The sequence below is a fragment of the Podarcis bocagei genome, assembly GCF_964188305.1.
Source record: "Podarcis bocagei genome assembly, chromosome: 5".
Taxonomy (NCBI): Eukaryota; Metazoa; Chordata; class Lepidosauria; order Squamata; family Lacertidae; genus Podarcis; species Podarcis bocagei.
The window spans coordinates 69,404,680-69,421,613 of record NC_138129.1 but is presented as its reverse complement, the minus strand read 5'-3'; the positions used below and the strand labels follow the sequence as shown (position 1 = coordinate 69,421,613).

The following is a 16,934-nucleotide window of genomic DNA, read 5'->3' as shown; positions in this document are numbered from 1 at the left end:
TTTGCAGCTGTATATAGCTGACTCCCTAGGACTCCCGGTCTTGGGTTTTACCATGAGAATGGTAGCACCTCATTAAAGTGGTACAGGAAAAATATATAAGGACAAAAAATGTAGTGTGAGGTATCCCTAAGACTGTGTTCCCGAGCACATTGAGTTGGAAATGACTGGGTTTCAAATATATTTAGAATAAAAGATGCTGGGGGCAGGGATTAAATAAGCATTCCAGGGTTTCAGTTTTCCCCCATTATTAACTGTGAGACAAATAGCAGTACTCAGGGCAAATTTATCCCTTTATCAAAATAATATCAAAATAGAAACAAAATAATTGCAATTTTATATATCACATTGTGCATAATAATTATTTTATAGCATGCATTTGTTTTATTTGCTTGCTTTTAAACAGTTCAGTTATCCATGAGTCCTGAGCCAACATCACATTTGAGTTTGCCTGACTTGCTTAACATCGATATGAAACTGAAAACCAGATTGTCTGTCAGGTAAATAGAATCACTGGTACATGAAATGACGAGGTGCAATTCAAGTGGTGCAAATGTGCCCTCGGTATTCGTAAACTCTTTAACGTATAGTTGCCATAACATCACTATAATGGGTTTGTTTGGTTTTTTTCATTTTTAGCATGAACAAAGATATGCTCGTGACGATGGGAATCGTTGTCCCTGAATTCCAGGCTATAATACAAGAGAATGTCAAAATGGTCACCAATATCCCTGTGAACGTTGATATCTCTATGAACATTAAGGAAAAGACCTTCAAACTTGAACTTCCACCATGCAGAGAGGAAACTGAACTCATGTCTTTCAGGTAGGGCTAGCGAAAATTGGTAGAACACCCCTCCCCCCCTTCTCCCGCAATACATTTTATAATTAGTACTTGATCTCTGGAGTTAATTATTTTATATTATCTAGTGCAATGGACTTATTTTAAAGTTAAACACTCCAATCAAATTTATGGAGGTGTCAAGTTGAGATTGGCAGAGTTGAAAGACAGTGCTTTAAATTAAAAATCAGCTTTAAATGCTTGAAGATCATGAAATATGTTTAAAATGTTTGACATAAGCTTTTTCATAGATAATTAGATTGCACAGAATAATCCTATAATTGGATTTTTGAAACCATATTGTAAGGTTTATATACTATACAATTTTTCCCTCATCTCTAACGACATTATTAATTGTTACTTTAACATGTAAGTATACTGGGGATTCTTTTACAGTCAATACAACAGTGTTGCAAGGTAGATCAATATTGGTATCTGTTGTCTGTTTATCTGGGTGACAAACTTCCCATTAGAATTCATAATGGCCTTTGGCATTAAAAAAACACAAAAATCTGAGTACTAGTAAAGTTAAAGCGAATGGCATAAACTGTGTAAACAGAAAGTATTTCAAAACCTTACCAAGCAATGTATTTTTGCATTGTTTGGTGAGCCAACAAATGAATAAACTTAAAATTACAGTTTTCTACATAATATCAAGAGGAAGAATGAGCATATAAAACTTGTGGAAGACCTAAATCTGAAGATTAAAGCAGAAATATTGGAAAGCTACCAGAGAATGCATAGTCCAAAATATAGCCTACAGTTCAGTGACAAGTTGTTGAAAAATATACATAGTACTACCTGCATTCCAGTTTTTAAAATACTTATGAGCAAGGCCAATAAAAATAGCTTCACTTCACATATGTAAATTATTTGCATGGCTGATCACAAATGTGATTGATTATGCATCCATAGAGGATTAATTGTTTTTCCTTTTTCTTTTTGGTGAAAGCTGGGAGAAGATTTAATTTTTCTTTTTCTTTGGTAATACATTGTATAGAATGGCACAAATAAAAATCATTAGGAAGGACACTTCCATTTTGAAGGGCATTCTTCTTTTTTCTTGTCCTCACAGTCCTTGTACTTTCTACTTATCCTCACATGCTGGTACATGTACCTTCTACCTAATTCCCCCCCCCCCCGTCAAACCTTCCTACTTGCTCCAGTATTATCCAACATTCCCCAATCCCTCCTAACAATTTTGCATGTTGGCATATGGAATTTGTATGGATGCATAAGTCTGGCAGAATCGGTTAGAAGACTGGCCCCTTTAGCCTTGATTACTCAGTAGTTAATTAAGAAGCGGTGCAAGTATCCTAACACAAGGAATGAGTGGAAGATGTTTAGTATCACATCATTTGATCACTCTGATCTGATGGTGGGAGTGGCCATTGCTTGAAAAACGTGGGCTTTAAGATGTTCTCATGGCATTTGATCTCTGATTGCTCTTCTCAGTCAAGAACCTCATTTGCTGATGTTGCAGTCATTGAACAGTGACCAGATACTTATGAGTAAGGAGCCTTCTGCCCAATCACATGATTTGTTGTGGCTCCCTGTACCCTGCTAGAGCTGGATCAGGCAGCTGATTTCTGCAGAAAACAATATGTGACACCTGTGTTGCCACTAAATTTATTAGCTCTCTCTTATGTTCAGTGGGGAAGAACTGATCATTCAGTTCAGTGGCAAATGTAGACTATTGGGTTAAAAAAAAAATAACAGTACTGAGAGAAAGATTAGGGTGGGGGAGTGATGCCAACTATTTCTGCCTGGAGATACAAACCGTAGTTTGGTGACGGTTTAAATTATTAAATGTGAATCAAGTGAAAGCCACTTCCTTTTAATCTATTCTGCCCAGATGAGCCATCTTAAAATGCAAGTTGATTTGTAATTTCTTTCATCCCCTCGGCTTGTCTGTGAGAATATTTTTTGTCCCTTTTCTTAATAAAAAATAAAGAAAAAATTCCTGAAGGTTCTAGCTAAGCTTGGTGTGGGGTGCAGCTGTCATGCCCTTTATCTGAAACAGAGAACTTGAACAGAAAACAAAGCCTGTGGGTGATAAGGTGTCATTTATTTATTTTGACTTGACTGAAGTGCTCCATGTGAAGCACAACTTGCATGTTCTCTACAGTACCCTCAGCACTGCAGGCACCGACAAGAGGAAGAGAGAGAAAGATAAAAGGAATGCAAATCCGCCTTTCAAATAAAGTAGATTAGGTGTTCTTAGGCTTCCCTCACAGAGTGTGAAGCCCATTATTCTCAACATGGGAACACCGACCACCTCTCAGTTCACAGCCAGGCAGGTCACTTCCACCCATCTGTGTTCGCAAAACAACCCCCAGGCGACAATATCAGTTGCTTCCGTGAAATACTAACAATGGAACGTGTGTGTTTGTGTGTGTGTGTTTTAATGCATTTTGAAGCCATGTAGTTAGAAATGTAATGCCTACATCATAAATATGATTGGACTACCAGCAGCTTAGAGATAACTTAGTTAAAATTCTGTTGAGTAAATATACTGCTAGTGTTTTACAGCACAGGATGCAATCTTCATGCCTACCTCCCTTGGAATCATACTCACTGGATTTAGTAAGAGTTGCTTCTGAGTTAATTTGTGGGATGTGGAAAAGCAGTAGTTTGCTTGGAAGCAAATTGCTCATGTCAGCTGACTGACTCAAAGGAATGATATTGTAATATCACCTGATCACATTCATAGCAATAGTTTTACTTATTTTATGTGAATAATAAGCCAGTGAGTTAGGCTAAGCTAATCCAGCAAACATCACAGCTGCAGAATGAAGGTTCAGCCTATCCACCATGGTAAACTATCCTAGCTATATTTCTATGCACCAGAAATAACAACGTAATGTTTTTGCTATTGAGATTTGTGGCTTTAACTGATTGATAGATTGATCAATTAAGATTTTCTCCCCTGAATGGTTTCCTTTGTTCTTTTTTCTGTCCACTGTTCTAAATGACACACCAAATTGGGGGCAGGACGGAACATGCCCCACAACCCCTTTCACCGTGCTTGCTCATTGCACACAAGTAACCCATGACAAGGGCTACGTTTTTAATAGAGATCCTATCACACAGGAAATACCTTTGTGTCTAACTGCCCCATGGAAAACATATCATTGTACCAGAGCTTTTGACTTCCTTATATTTTGAAGTGTGTCCTTTCTACGGCAGTGTCCCAGACAGAACAGAAACCCATCACTTTAGCAGCTAGGATATTGATTAAATCCCAAAGCTGGGATTGAAACTATGTCAGTGGCTTGTGCATTGTTTGTTTGTTATGTTTTTAACTTTGGCAGAAAATTAGGAGCAGTGAGCATGAAATAGTTGAAGTCTGAAAATGGCCACCCAAAATAGATGACACTAACTTGATTTTGTTTTAAAAGATGACTAGTCATGGCTGCCTAGTCATTTTTGCCTAGTCAAAATTGTACCTAGGCATTTGGGTTGCCTAGGTACAATTTATAGAGCAATTTGCAAGGAACTCCATGTGTGATCAAGTCCATACTACAAGGCACAACCCAGATCTTTTTTAACATATTTGTGCTTCTAACACAGCATTTCTTCCTCTGTTTATCCAACAGTGCTATGACATCTGTTATCACTCGCAACCTTGAAGAGGCACCTGCTACCAAGTCAACTCCACTTTTCGTCCCTCAAACTGTGTCTAAAATAATAAGAGGCTCCTTTGAGTCAGCAGAACGGAATGAAAGAAGGGTAACCCATATTAGATTTTTGTGTGCACTTTTTTGGCTTGAGAAATGTTTCTTTTACATAGAAAAGAAGTTGTGTGAGCTATTTTTAATGTGCCCCCCCCCCAGTAAAACATTTACAGTTCAGTCCTATACACATATACTGAGAAGTATATATCTCAATGAGACCTACTCCCAGGGAAGTGTAAAAACTGACCTACTGGTACAAATATAAATTTAGCAGTCATAAAAGCACTATAGCTACCATAAAGCATTTATTTGTTATTCATTAAAGACAAATTCCCATTACAATCAGAACTTTAATCATGTATTTTATTTCAGGATTCTGGGGGGATTTAAAACTGGGGTCTAATAGGTAGAGAACAGGTATCTTATTGTGTCAATGAAGAACATAATTGCAGTTCTCAATGTCAAGTAAATAAGTAGTGGCCTTGATCTAAATAAACTTAGCTATGAATAAATCCTACTATGCATGACAGCTCTGGGATGTAGTTTTAATGGTGTAGTGGATGTAACTTACACTCTTGAAGCAGGATGTAAATTGATGCAACTAAAGATGTTAAGTCCTGAAGGCTGAGAACAAAACCCTAACGCAAATTAGAGCAGACGTATTGAAATCAGTGGACTTACATTACTTCACACTGGAAATCATCCTGTATCCCCCCCCCCCATTAAATATTAGGGCTTCCCTTAACCATTGGTCGAGATGCCGCGTTTTATATATGCAGCGTTCCAACTGAATTACTGATCTTTACCAAAATAATAATAATGATGATGAGGCAGAAGTCTGAGATTGCAATCTCTCATGCTGGACTATGTTCATCATCCATCCAGGACCAAATTTCTGCAGAACAGTCAGAACATTACAGGCCTGCCCCTCGTCGCACTGAGTGTTTTGAAGCATGCACATTTGGATGCAGGGCTTGCGTTGAATGGTCAAACATTTATGCTGGGTGCTCCATAGATGACTCTCTGTACAACTTGGCTGGCGAACATACTTTTAGAGTAACACTCAAGCAAGGTAACTCTTCTTTATTCTATGATGTCTGTTGGGGTGTGTTTGGTTTTTTTACAAAATGCAGAGGGGTTCAGGGAAAAGAACAGGAGCAATATTTCCCTGGACAATTGGCAGTCCTTCTGGATAGTGTGGGTTGTGTCATATGGGACTGGTGGTGGTGGAGAGCAGCTCACAAAAGGCTGTGGTCATGCTGTAGTTCAGTGTCATCTGTCGGCAAATGGCACTGTGAACCACAGTGGATGAAAGCCTAGGAAAATATACAGAAGGAGATGTGCACACAGAGACATACCATAAAGACTTGTGCTTGGTTAGAACAGACTCATTGAAATCATCTTAATGACAAAGATATTATTATTATTATTATTATTATTATTATTATTATTATTATTATTACCCCGCCCATCTTGAACAGGTGACAAAACAATCTGAGGTTTAAAGTTTTACTACCATAGTTCTCAAGCTGGCCTTTCACTAGGCCTACCAGTGAAGCCACAGATTATGCATGGTGGTCACATAACACATTCATATGCCATACAAATCAATGGACCCAACTGGTGGCTGCATGTATCAAAAGCGCCCATTGACTATGTTTCAGAAACCATGATTTATTGCATAGATAAACCATGCAGTAACACTAATACTAACTCTATTATTTCAGCTGAGAGAAGAGCACCCATTGAGAAGTTACGATTGACTGTTCAAGGAGGCGCTCATTCTAGTTTACCAATGGTGCGTTTGACGAGAGATGAAGAAAGACATTTAAGAAGAATTCAGGTATTTCTGATAGCAATACATATCACCATGTGGGAGAGGCTACTATCCATATGGTTTATATTCTACAACTTGTTCTAGCTTTCGGACAGCGTGTACAGTATTACATTTAAGGCGTTAAACTCAAGGGTGGGGAACCTTTGACCTTCCAGATGTTGCCGGAGCCCCATCAATCTCAGCTAGCATGGCCAGTCGCCAAGGGTGTTAGGATTTTGAGTCCAACATAGGGCTGCCATACATCTGGAATTTCCTGGACATACCCAGGATTTGCCAAAAATAGCGTCCACACAGAATTTCCATAAATCAGTTAAAATAAAAATTGCTCAAAAATAGCTCAATTTTTTAAAATTTCAGTTTTATTATGCAAAAGCAAAGCTCAACAACTTTTGTGTCTGGATTTTCTCTTATTGAAGTATGGCAATCTTAGCCCAACAGCATCCAATATCGTGAACTAAGGAAGCAATTAGTTGAAGACTGATCTTGATTGTATATGTGGCCTATGCATTTGTGTAAAACGTTTTCTTGTGCCCCACGGAGGTCCCTTTGGTGCTGCAACAATGTAGGAGACAGCAGTTACAAGCTCTCTTTGCATCCACAGCAGGCGCAGTGATTTTTGCCCCCGGAACCACACTCCATTGTCTCTTGAGACAGATGGGTGCCAACAATTTTGTGCAAATGAGAATCTGCAAATTAGCTTTCCCCCTCTGGCCAGACAAGAAGTACCTTGTTTGCGAAATGTTCTTTTCAAGCTTAGAAAACTTAATATGACTGTGTTTGTTTTTCTCTGGGTACTTCCCCCATTAGCCCATCAGCAGCTCCAGCGAAAGCGATAGCGATAGCTCTAGTGATAGCTCTGACAGCTCAAGCAATGATTGGGATGACCGTGATGACGATGAAATGATAGATATGAAGCAGCAAGAACGTTATCAGAAGCACCCCAGGAAGACTTCTTTGAAGAGCAGCAGCAGCAGCAGCAGCAGCGACAGCAGCAGCAGAAGCAGTGACAGCAGTAGCAGAAGCAGCGATAGCAGCAGCAGTAGCAGCGATAGCAGCAGCAGCAGCGATAGCAGCAGCAGCGACAGCAGCAGCAGTAGTAGCAGCAGTGACAGCAGCAGCAGTGACAGCAGCAGTAGTAGCAGCGACAGCAGCAGCAGCAGCGACGACAGCAGCAGCAGCAGTGACAGCAGCAGCAGCGACAGCAGCGACAGCAGCAGCAGCGACAGCAGCAGCAGTGACAGCAGTGACAGCAGCAGCAGCAGTGACAGCAGGAGCAACAAGAAACAATCCAAGGGACGCCCAAGCAAACAGAAGCATGTTAAGGACAGCCATATTGGCAGCAGCAAGAGACCTTCAGTAAGTGCTTTCTATGAAACGACTGCCGAATTGTTCCTCCATTTACCAGAGTGCATTTGATTTACCTTTCCCCCCTTCTTCTTCTTCTTCTTCTTCTTCTTCTTCTTCTTCTTCTTCGTCTTCGTCTTCGTCTTTGTCTTCTTCTTCTTCTTCTTCTTGGAATTTAGAAGGACTTGCGAGGTCTGGAACTGGCTAACGCGAAATACATGGCACACAAGGCAAAGCAGCAGGTGAAGCACCAGGTAGTTTTGATATTCTTGATTCTTTAAAATGGACTTCCTCTCTGAGAAAGACGACAGAAATCCATGTCACGCGGGTCAACCTTCTTTGGGGCAAACTCACCCAAATAAAAGGCAGTCCACCACTGAAACTTTTTCTGCACCATTTTAAACGGTGCCTAGGAATATAGCCTGCATGTCTTTGCAACATCGGATGCTGCAAATAGAGTTGGCTTCGTAACTCTTTAGTTACGAAGCATCTGTGGCTACTGTCTGTAAAGAGGCTGTGAGCCATCCATGTGTCTGAAAAGCACTTGGGACTTTGGAGACAGAAAAAAAATCCGCCTTATAGTGTGAGTGACAGGTCCTATATATCACAATGTCATCTCCTTCTCATGCTGTTTATTTCTCTTTCCATTTTATTATTATTATTATGGGGTGAAAATCAGCAAGCATCAAGCAGTTCATCATCAAGCAGTTCATCATCATCCTCTGAATCCAGCAGCAGCTCTAGCAGCGACTCCAGAAACACCAGAAGCAGCAGCAGAGACAGAAAGCAGAAAGGCGGAAGGGGCAGCTTCTTGCGGGAGGTAAGTTTATAAAAGTGAAAAAGAAGTCATTGCTTCATTCCTTAGCTTAGGTCCAGGTTTCAGTCAGGTAATTAATTTACAGGAAGTGGCTAGCAGAGTTATCAGTTTTTCTCCCTACTTTTATTTATTTCCTAAGTGCTTCTTTAAACTGCAATCTGAAGGCAGCCCTGTAATGGGAAGTTTTAAATGTTTGATAATTTAGTGTGCTTTATAGACAGTCATACCTTGGTTTTCGAACAGTCTAGTTTTCGAATGTTTCGGCTCCTGAACGATCGAAACCCGGAAGTGACTGTTCCAGTTTTCGGACGTTCTTATGGAAGCTAAATATCCGACATGGCTTCTGCAGCTTCTGATTGGCTGCAGGAGTTTCCTGCAGCCAATCAGAAGCCGCTCTTTGGTTTTTGAACATTTTGGAAGTCGAACAGACTTCCGGAATGGATTACGTTCAACTTCCAATGACTGTATGCTGTAAGCCACCCAGAGTGGCTGAGGAAACCCAGCCAGATGAGTGGGATATAAATAATTAAAGTTATTATAGTTGTTGTTGTTGTTGTTGTTGTTGTTGTTGTTGTTGTTGTTGTTAAATACAAGAGGAAAGCATTTTCAAAACAGCTACAATTCTTGTTCATGTGTCTGTCCTAGTCACAGTGGAGGCTAGAATCTGCGATTAAACAAATGAATGTGGTTTCACTTGCCTTATGCTTTGAGTAACATCTGTAATATTGTTGCCATTTTTAATGCGGTGTGTGTGTAATCTTTATAAAATGTTTCAAGATTTCTCTTCTAATAGTAAGTGGTATAAAAATATTACTGAATATTTAAGAAAATGTTACTCTTCCCCTTCTATCTCTGGTTCACCCTTTCAATAGCACTTTCAGAAGTACAAATCAAATCAACCGGGAGAAAGCTGGGTGGCAGAGCATAAGGAAATGGAAGCAGAGTTCAGCTCCCCCTCCCCACGCACCCTTTTTAGTGTTAAAAGTGGACCCACCCTCCCATTTTATAGATGAATGGGGCAGGCAAATAATTATACCTCTAGATTGACATCTGATTTTGCTCTTAGCATGAAGTACATAAGGTGTCAACCACAGACTTCCTGCTACAGTTCCCAAAGTTTCCTGTAAAGAGATTTGATTGTTAAACCATGCTGGAAATTGTAGCTCAGTGAAGGGATTAGGGGCCTCCCAACATCTCTTAGCACCCTAAACAAAGTACAGTTCCCAATAGTCTTTGCGGAAAGCCAGGACTGTTCAAAGTGGTATCACAGAGCTTGAAATTTATGGTGTGAATGTGACTCTAGCTGAAGGGAACTGATCATCATAGGCATTAAAATGGTGCCCTTTTGTTTTTCTGTCTTTCAGGACCAGTACCATGGTGATTCACTACGACCTTACGTTACCATTGTGGCTGAGGCAGTTAGGAGTGATAAGAAAGAACAGGGCTACAAATTTTCAATGTACATGAAGCATGACCTCTACAAAGCCCAGATGAAAATAGTTGGAAGTGAGCTTGCCAGAACCAAGTGGAGAGCATGTCTTGACAGTGTTGTGCAACCTTACACACTCCAGGTAAAAAGCAAAACATTTTTTAAAAATGTGCTTTCATTTATTTTTGTGGTTTGTAAGACAATTTTCAGCAATGCTTCTCTGAAGCTACGCGTGATAAACTATTGAAATACAATAAAACAAATTTTCACTAATAATAAACATCGAATAGATTAAGAACCGAGGCAGAGCAGTTCTTATTTTTAAAGATAATAGAAACAATTATCCCACACTAGCTAGGGGGCACAGATTATTACAGGCAGAAGAACTGTTTAAGTTGAAAGTTCACTAAACTTCAGAAATCAAAAAGCATCTCCTAGAATGTAGAGGGAGAAGTTGCTGCATCCTGGTGCAATAACTTGAAAAAAGAAGTGTTCCACCATACCTATGCCAATCTCAACATGCAAGTTTGTGAGGGGTGAGATAGTTCTTTAAATATCCCTTACCCAAGATCATTTAGGTTGGCCAATTGCTTGTTTATGAACTGTCAACTCATAGGAAAAAATTAATGGTGGTCTACAATACAGTTACTAAAGCACTCATTGGATTCTGTGATAATAAAACACAGAGCAAATGGCCAGCCCCAAACTGTCTCATTGTTAGAACAAAAATATTTTCAGCATATAAAACAGGGGCATCCCTCCCAATGCAATGAAGATGCCATTGTGATAGGATCCAAATGGGTTGTTGGCTTTTCATCCCCATGGTATTAAATAACTTTTTTTTTATTTCCTACCTAAGAATGAACTGAGCTGGGGTGACAACTGCAAAGATTACAACATTCGAGTAAAGGCTTCCAGTGGGCTGGTTGCAGAACGGGACGCATTCGAAATTGAGATGAAATGGACAAAGGTTCCACGCTATCTAGAGAAATGTGCTGCTTGGTATAGCATCTACCTCATTTCTTATTAAACCTAATTGTCGCACATATTGGGGGGTTTTTTAATTTTAAAAAATCTGACTAAATCCTGTTTTGTTTCATCAAGGGTTATGGATCTCATTCCTGGTATTGCATACATGAAATACTTCACAGCAGTTTATCAGAAGAATCCTTCACGCCAGGTTCTGTTCAGAATAGTCCAGTCCTCTCCATGGACAACAGCTACAATCTTGAGAGTTCCCGGGGCATGTATTTGTTATCTCTTTTATTAAATATGGGTTATTAAATAAGTGTAGTTTGTCTTTGGGGAAGCAACTGGGTGGTCAGCAAGTATAGAGAACATATATTTTCAGGTTTAATTCAACCACATACCATCAAATTCGGGTGGTACACTTAAAGTGGGTGATTTTGCACAGCAGGCCCCCTACTCCCTAAAAGCAGAGTTTTTTTCCAAAAAAGAAAGTGATGTGAAAGTGTGGAATAAGAATTGCTTGGTTCAATGTCTTATACTGTATTGGCCCGAATATAAGCCACATCTTTAAAATTCAAAGGGGAGGGGGGAGAAAAAAAGACAATACTTGAATATAAGCCGCTCCCTTAAAATTCCACAGGCACTCACATCCGTTCCATTTTACCGTATCTCTGTTTCAGCAGCGATATCACTAAAAGCCCTTTTTTGTAAGGTTGCAAATTTAAGCCGCACTTTAACATTTCACAGTCAGAATTTGGAAAAAGAAGAAGTGAGGCTTATATTCAAGCCAATAGGGTAACTTGCCCCAAACAAATCAAAATGGTTGCTCAATCAACATGCCCCTGGAAGCAATCTGTAGGTTGGATCCATATTCTGTTTGTGTCCTTTCCACAAACAGAAGGGATTCTTCTGTTTGAAGATTCAGTCAAGATCCAGGGAGGAAGGAGGGAGATAGTTTCTCGGTGCAGCTGCCTATATTACTTTTCATGCTCCTCCCAATAGTCCCCAACCTGTGGAGAAGATTTTGAGGGGACACAGGGAACTTTAAGGGGAAGGAAGAATCGACAAAGATACCACCATCTCCACTTCCTCTAGTGAGAGTAGAACTGCTGAGTTTAAATCAGTATGTATCCCTATGGGTTTAGAAAATTTGGGAAAAAAGAAAGAAAGATATGTTTTAGTTTATGTAGTTAAATGATAAATCAAAACACAAGCTTTGTCTACAGCCACATTGGTCCTTATATATTCATTCTTTGTTTTCTAGGAAACCTTTTACAGAGATGGCCTCTGTTTTCCATTTTCTTTACCCGCTTTCGAAACTCCATATTATCAATCTTCAGCAAAAAGGGCATATGATTTATTTGAATTAATGTCATGGGCACCCAAAGGAGGTGAAGGTAAATTAATACTTTACTTACATCAGGCAAGTCTTTAAATTTAAAGCATTGCCTGCTCTTAGCTTCTAACAGGACCATTTTGCAAGCATATTGTTTCTAACTTTAAGCCTTCTGTTTAGCAATTATATATTGTAAATGGTTTTAGTGATTTTACACGGCTCATTTGATATATTTTTTAAATAATTATTATAAATTATGATGTTGTTCTTCTGTTTTGTAACCCGCCTTGCAACCTTAAATACATTGAAATGAATAAATAGATAAATAATTGACAGCACAGTCCTATGAACGTAAACTCAGACATAAGTCCCAATAAGTGCAATAAGACATACGTATGCCCAGAAAGTGTATATAAATTACAACCACATTATCATTGATCAAACTGCCAGAAGGAGTTTTTTTGCTTGCTTATAGCCACAAAAAGGTCACTTATCCATGATCAGGGTGGGCAGCAGTTATGGCCTGGCGCAGTACCCCAGGACCGGGGGGGGGCAGCTCTCTTCTCCAGTCTGGTTGCTGGTTTTGGCCTTGGGCAGCTGCAAGGAGTAATGGGATTGCCTGCCACAACTTTAAATTAAACTGGTCAGTAGAGGCTGAAGGAGCAGATGGGGCCTAGGCCACGGACCAAAGTGAGCGAGTCTTCGTTCTGGTCCACCGCTGCTCTCGTTAAGCCACCTTGGACTTGGCAGCGCAGTCAGCAGAAGATCAATCCTTGGTGTAGCTTCTGAAGAGTAGGTTGAGTCCAAGCATTACTCCATCCTCAGGCAGATACAATATCTCAGGGTATCCCAGTAAAGATGGCTGGATGGAAGCTTCTGTCTTAATGGCAGCCTGACGGGGGCCAGCTTAGTTGACCTGCATCTTTTGTAAAAGTGGCAAAAGTCTGACAAAAACTGAGATCTAGTCGAACTGAGAGGCTTTTTTGATCAAACAGGCTTCCCCGGTTATTCATCCGAACTGCAAGGGATGGAATCTAAGTCTAACAAGAAAATGTACTTCCAGACATCTGCCTAAACATTGCATATTTCTGGCTATCTTATGTTCACTGCTGCATCTGACTTCTTTTTTTGGGGGGGGTGTCATCTTGCCAGCTGTATGTGAGGTGGACAACGAACGGATCATGACCTTTGATAACAAGGTATTCAATGTAACTACAACCAAACATGCCTGTGACCTTTTGGTAGTCCAAGACTGCAACAAAAATGAAAATTATGAACCACGGTTCCGTGTTTGGATATCAAAGTCCAGACCTGATAGTCCAGGAGAGGTTCACATCAATATCTCTTCAGAGTAAGTTTTAACAAATACACAGCTTTTTCAGATGATATAATCACAAGGAAAAAATAAAGGTTTAACCTTTACAGTGGTACCTCAGGTTAAGAACTTAATTCATTCTGGAGTTCCGTTCTTAACCTGAAACTGTTCTTAACCTGAGATACCACTTTAGCTAAAGGGGCCTCACGCTGCTGCTGTGCTGCTTTCTGTTCTCATCCTGAAGCAAAGTTCTTACCCCGAGGTACTATTTCTGGGTCAGCAGAGTCTGTAACCTGAAGCATCTATAACCTGAAGCGTCTGTAACCCGAGGCACCACTGTATTTCCGTTTCCCCCCTTTAATGGGAACTGCATTAGAAATAATTGCAAACTGGGCCACAGGACCCAGACTGCAGAAATGTGCAGTTTTCTCAGATCTAAATGGAATCAGATCACAGTTATCCCATGCCATGCTGCTGATGCCTTGAGGGGTCTATAGTAACCAATATTGGGGGAAGAAATGCATTTGGTTTCAAATTTAATGTGAACCTACTTCCTTTCAAACCACAGCGAAGGCAGCATGAGGAGCCTCAGGGGGGAATTGGTGCAGTTTTGCAGTGCACTCGTAAATGACAACTATGGGAGAAAGATGGGCTGCTTCACGCTGATTGTTAATATCAGTTTTTTCACCTTCTAACAAAAGCATTCCCCTCCCCCCAGGATCAGAAGTTATATCAGAATCTTACCTACCATGAATAAGCTTTCTTTGTTATACAATGAGAATCGAGTCCTGCTTGACAAAAAGGAGTTTGAAGATGAGAAAGGTACTGCATCTGATATTACGCTTTTTCTTAAATCACAACACAGTTCCATTCACCTGAGTCAACTTAAAGCCATGTACTCTGACTATTGGTTATATATTGGTAATCAATTTTATTTTTAAAAAAAACAAACCTTGAATAACTTGGGACACACCCACCCTGCATAATAATGAAAGAAAGTAAACATTGAAAATAAGTTAGTAAGCCTTGATTAGTAAAGGTGTGATGGGTTAGCTGAGTATCCTACCCATAAATTTGATTAAAATTTCTGTACACGGTAGTCAATACAAGCTGATGTCACAGAATCTCGCAGCGAAAATTGCTGTGTCTCTGGTCCCATTCTGTAGGCAAGACTCAAAAAGTAATGTAAAACGAATGAACAAAATGTGCACATTTCTATGTACACTGCTGAAACATGCTCTTGTGCTTGAAATAATTGGTTGCCATTTTAAACTATTCCATCTCTCCACAGCGCACGTTAAAATGTGTAAAAATGAGACCACTATTGCTATTGAGGCACCACTGATAGGCCTAGTGAATGTGACGTACGATGGCGAAACTCTGATGGTAAGTCTGACAGGCTGCTGCTTTTTGTGCTAGGATTCCTTGCTCCATTCCTTTAATGCACTGCATTGTAAGGATACAAACACAAGCTTCTACAGTAAATGTCCATTATCCATGCAGATTACAGTCGCTTCCAACATGAGAGGTAAAACCTGCGGACTCTGCGGAAACAATGACGGTGAAATGAGTAATGAAGCCCAGATGCCCAATCAAGAACAGGCCTCAACCACTACAGAGCTTTTGCGTTCCTGGTCTTTGACGGATAGGTGTGATAGAGGTGATAGAGGTCAGTTAAATTTGGAAACTACATTCTCCATACAACTTCCCTAGGAAAAAAATGGCACAGCACCACATCACATCCCTCCCAGAGGCACTTGTAGCCGTGGATGGAATTGCCAGGCACTAGTCATGGTGGCAGCAACACCTTCTAGCCACCTTCTATCTGGAATTTGGGCAGTCTTTTAAGCTTTAAAGGCAGCCTTCAGAGCAGCCTGTAAAGTTGTAAGTAGCCTTCAACAAATATTAGGGGATGAAATTTTCGGTGAGAATGGAACAGAATAGGCCTTGGTTTGTCCACATGCAGAAGTGCCAAGGCTACCTGTCCATGCCTAATTCCCGACTACACAAAGTTGGGAGGGGACAATGACAATTGTGTTGTCATTGATCTGCTATGCATCTCTCAGCTTGAAAGTTCAGGACTCTCTACTTTCTACCATTTCTACCATTACTAAGGCTGCAAATGTGTCTCTGTGAGCAGAATGCATGTCCGAAGCAGAGAGTCTTTTAAGACAGAGGTGGATTGCCATATACCCCCTTCAACTGGGATCACAGCTGTGCCTTTCATAAGGCAAAGCTGACTGCCACTGCAATGGAAGGAGGAAGGGAGAAGTGAGGCTTTGTACCATTAATGCAGACAGCTGGTGAATGTCACTCTCCTTTCTGAGTGGTCCTGTCCAGGGTTTGCCTCCCTTCTCGTTCTTGAAGAGGCTGGTTAGTTCAAACATATGTGTGCCTCTAGAAAATGTAACTTGAGAAAAGAGACATTGCACATACTTTTGTAAACCAAGAAATCATCAATAAAAAATATGTAAAAACAAAAAATGTACGTGTGACATTCAAATCCACCACACCATTGGGTTATCTGCCCATTAGTATTTCACAGTTCAGAGCTAGCTGCTTGGTTGAATGAAGTGATCTTTAGCATGTTGCCTTAATATGATAACCCACATATCCCTGCAGAAGTTTTCTTCACCAAAAATAGCATTATTATTTGAAAAAAGGTTTTTTTTCTTTTTAGCACTTGCCTCTTCCTTTGCTTCTTTCAGTTTGGATTTGCAACTGTGTGTAAAAAACTGAAAGAATTACCAATTTTACGCTGTTTGTAGATGTAGAGACAAAAATTAGAATTGTATACAGCATTGTAAATATCCCATACCCATTCCAACAAATTATTTGACTGGGGGGTTTTGTTGTTGTTGTTAATTCAAGGTGGGAATGTCCACACTGCTAAAAAATATATCACTTGGACTCTGTTGATTGATGGTGATTTTCCTTTTTTGACAGAAATGGAAGCAACGTCTGACTCAGAGGCTTGGGCAGCTTAGCTCTGAGAAGACTCCAGACTGGGTGAACATTACCCTGACAACGTACTTCAGATCAACCTTTCGATATCTCAAATTAACTGAGTTATCTCGAGAACCACCTTGGGGATGCCAGTGCTACATCAAATGATAAATATATTAATTAATGTTAATTGGAACTAAACTAAAATCAAATGCATTCTGCATTGTATGAAGTTCTAAATAAAAAATACATTGTGCATTAAATAAATATGTGTGATCATTTTTTTCCTTTTCCACAAAGCAATTGGGCTGAAAATATTTTAGAGAGAGAAGGAATCATTTATTGTTGGTTACTGTTCAGCTGTCACTAAAATAACCTCAACATCTTTCATAATAAAAACATGCTAACATAGTCTACTAGTTAACAG

The 16,934-nt window shown here is 39.9% G+C and overlaps 1 protein-coding gene across 1 annotated transcript in view; it reads left to right on the top strand.

Moving 5' to 3' along the window:
• LOC308587765 (vitellogenin-1-like) overlaps positions 1–16,774 on the top strand; it is a gene marked incomplete at its 5' end in the record, with an annotated part of 39,598 nt that extends 22,824 nt beyond the window's left edge. The window contains 17 exons of the mRNA XM_081195528.1: positions 404–497; positions 637–822; positions 4,437–4,569; positions 5,400–5,586; positions 6,242–6,357; positions 7,159–7,707; positions 7,757–7,842; positions 8,389–8,515; positions 9,877–10,083; positions 10,801–10,943; positions 11,046–11,184; positions 12,175–12,307; positions 13,399–13,597; positions 14,280–14,383; positions 14,853–14,947; positions 15,065–15,230; positions 16,508–16,774. Of these exons, the coding sequence (XP_081051654.1) occupies positions 404–497; positions 637–822; positions 4,437–4,569; positions 5,400–5,586; positions 6,242–6,357; positions 7,159–7,707; positions 7,757–7,842; positions 8,389–8,515; positions 9,877–10,083; positions 10,801–10,943; positions 11,046–11,184; positions 12,175–12,307; positions 13,399–13,597; positions 14,280–14,383; positions 14,853–14,947; positions 15,065–15,230; positions 16,508–16,548 (2,705 nt within the window). The 3' untranslated portion in view covers positions 16,549–16,774. The remainder of the gene's footprint in view (positions 1–403; positions 498–636; positions 823–4,436; positions 4,570–5,399; positions 5,587–6,241; positions 6,358–7,158; positions 7,708–7,756; positions 7,843–8,388; positions 8,516–9,876; positions 10,084–10,800; positions 10,944–11,045; positions 11,185–12,174; positions 12,308–13,398; positions 13,598–14,279; positions 14,384–14,852; positions 14,948–15,064; positions 15,231–16,507) is intronic.
• Positions 16,775–16,934: the final 160 nt, after the last annotated feature.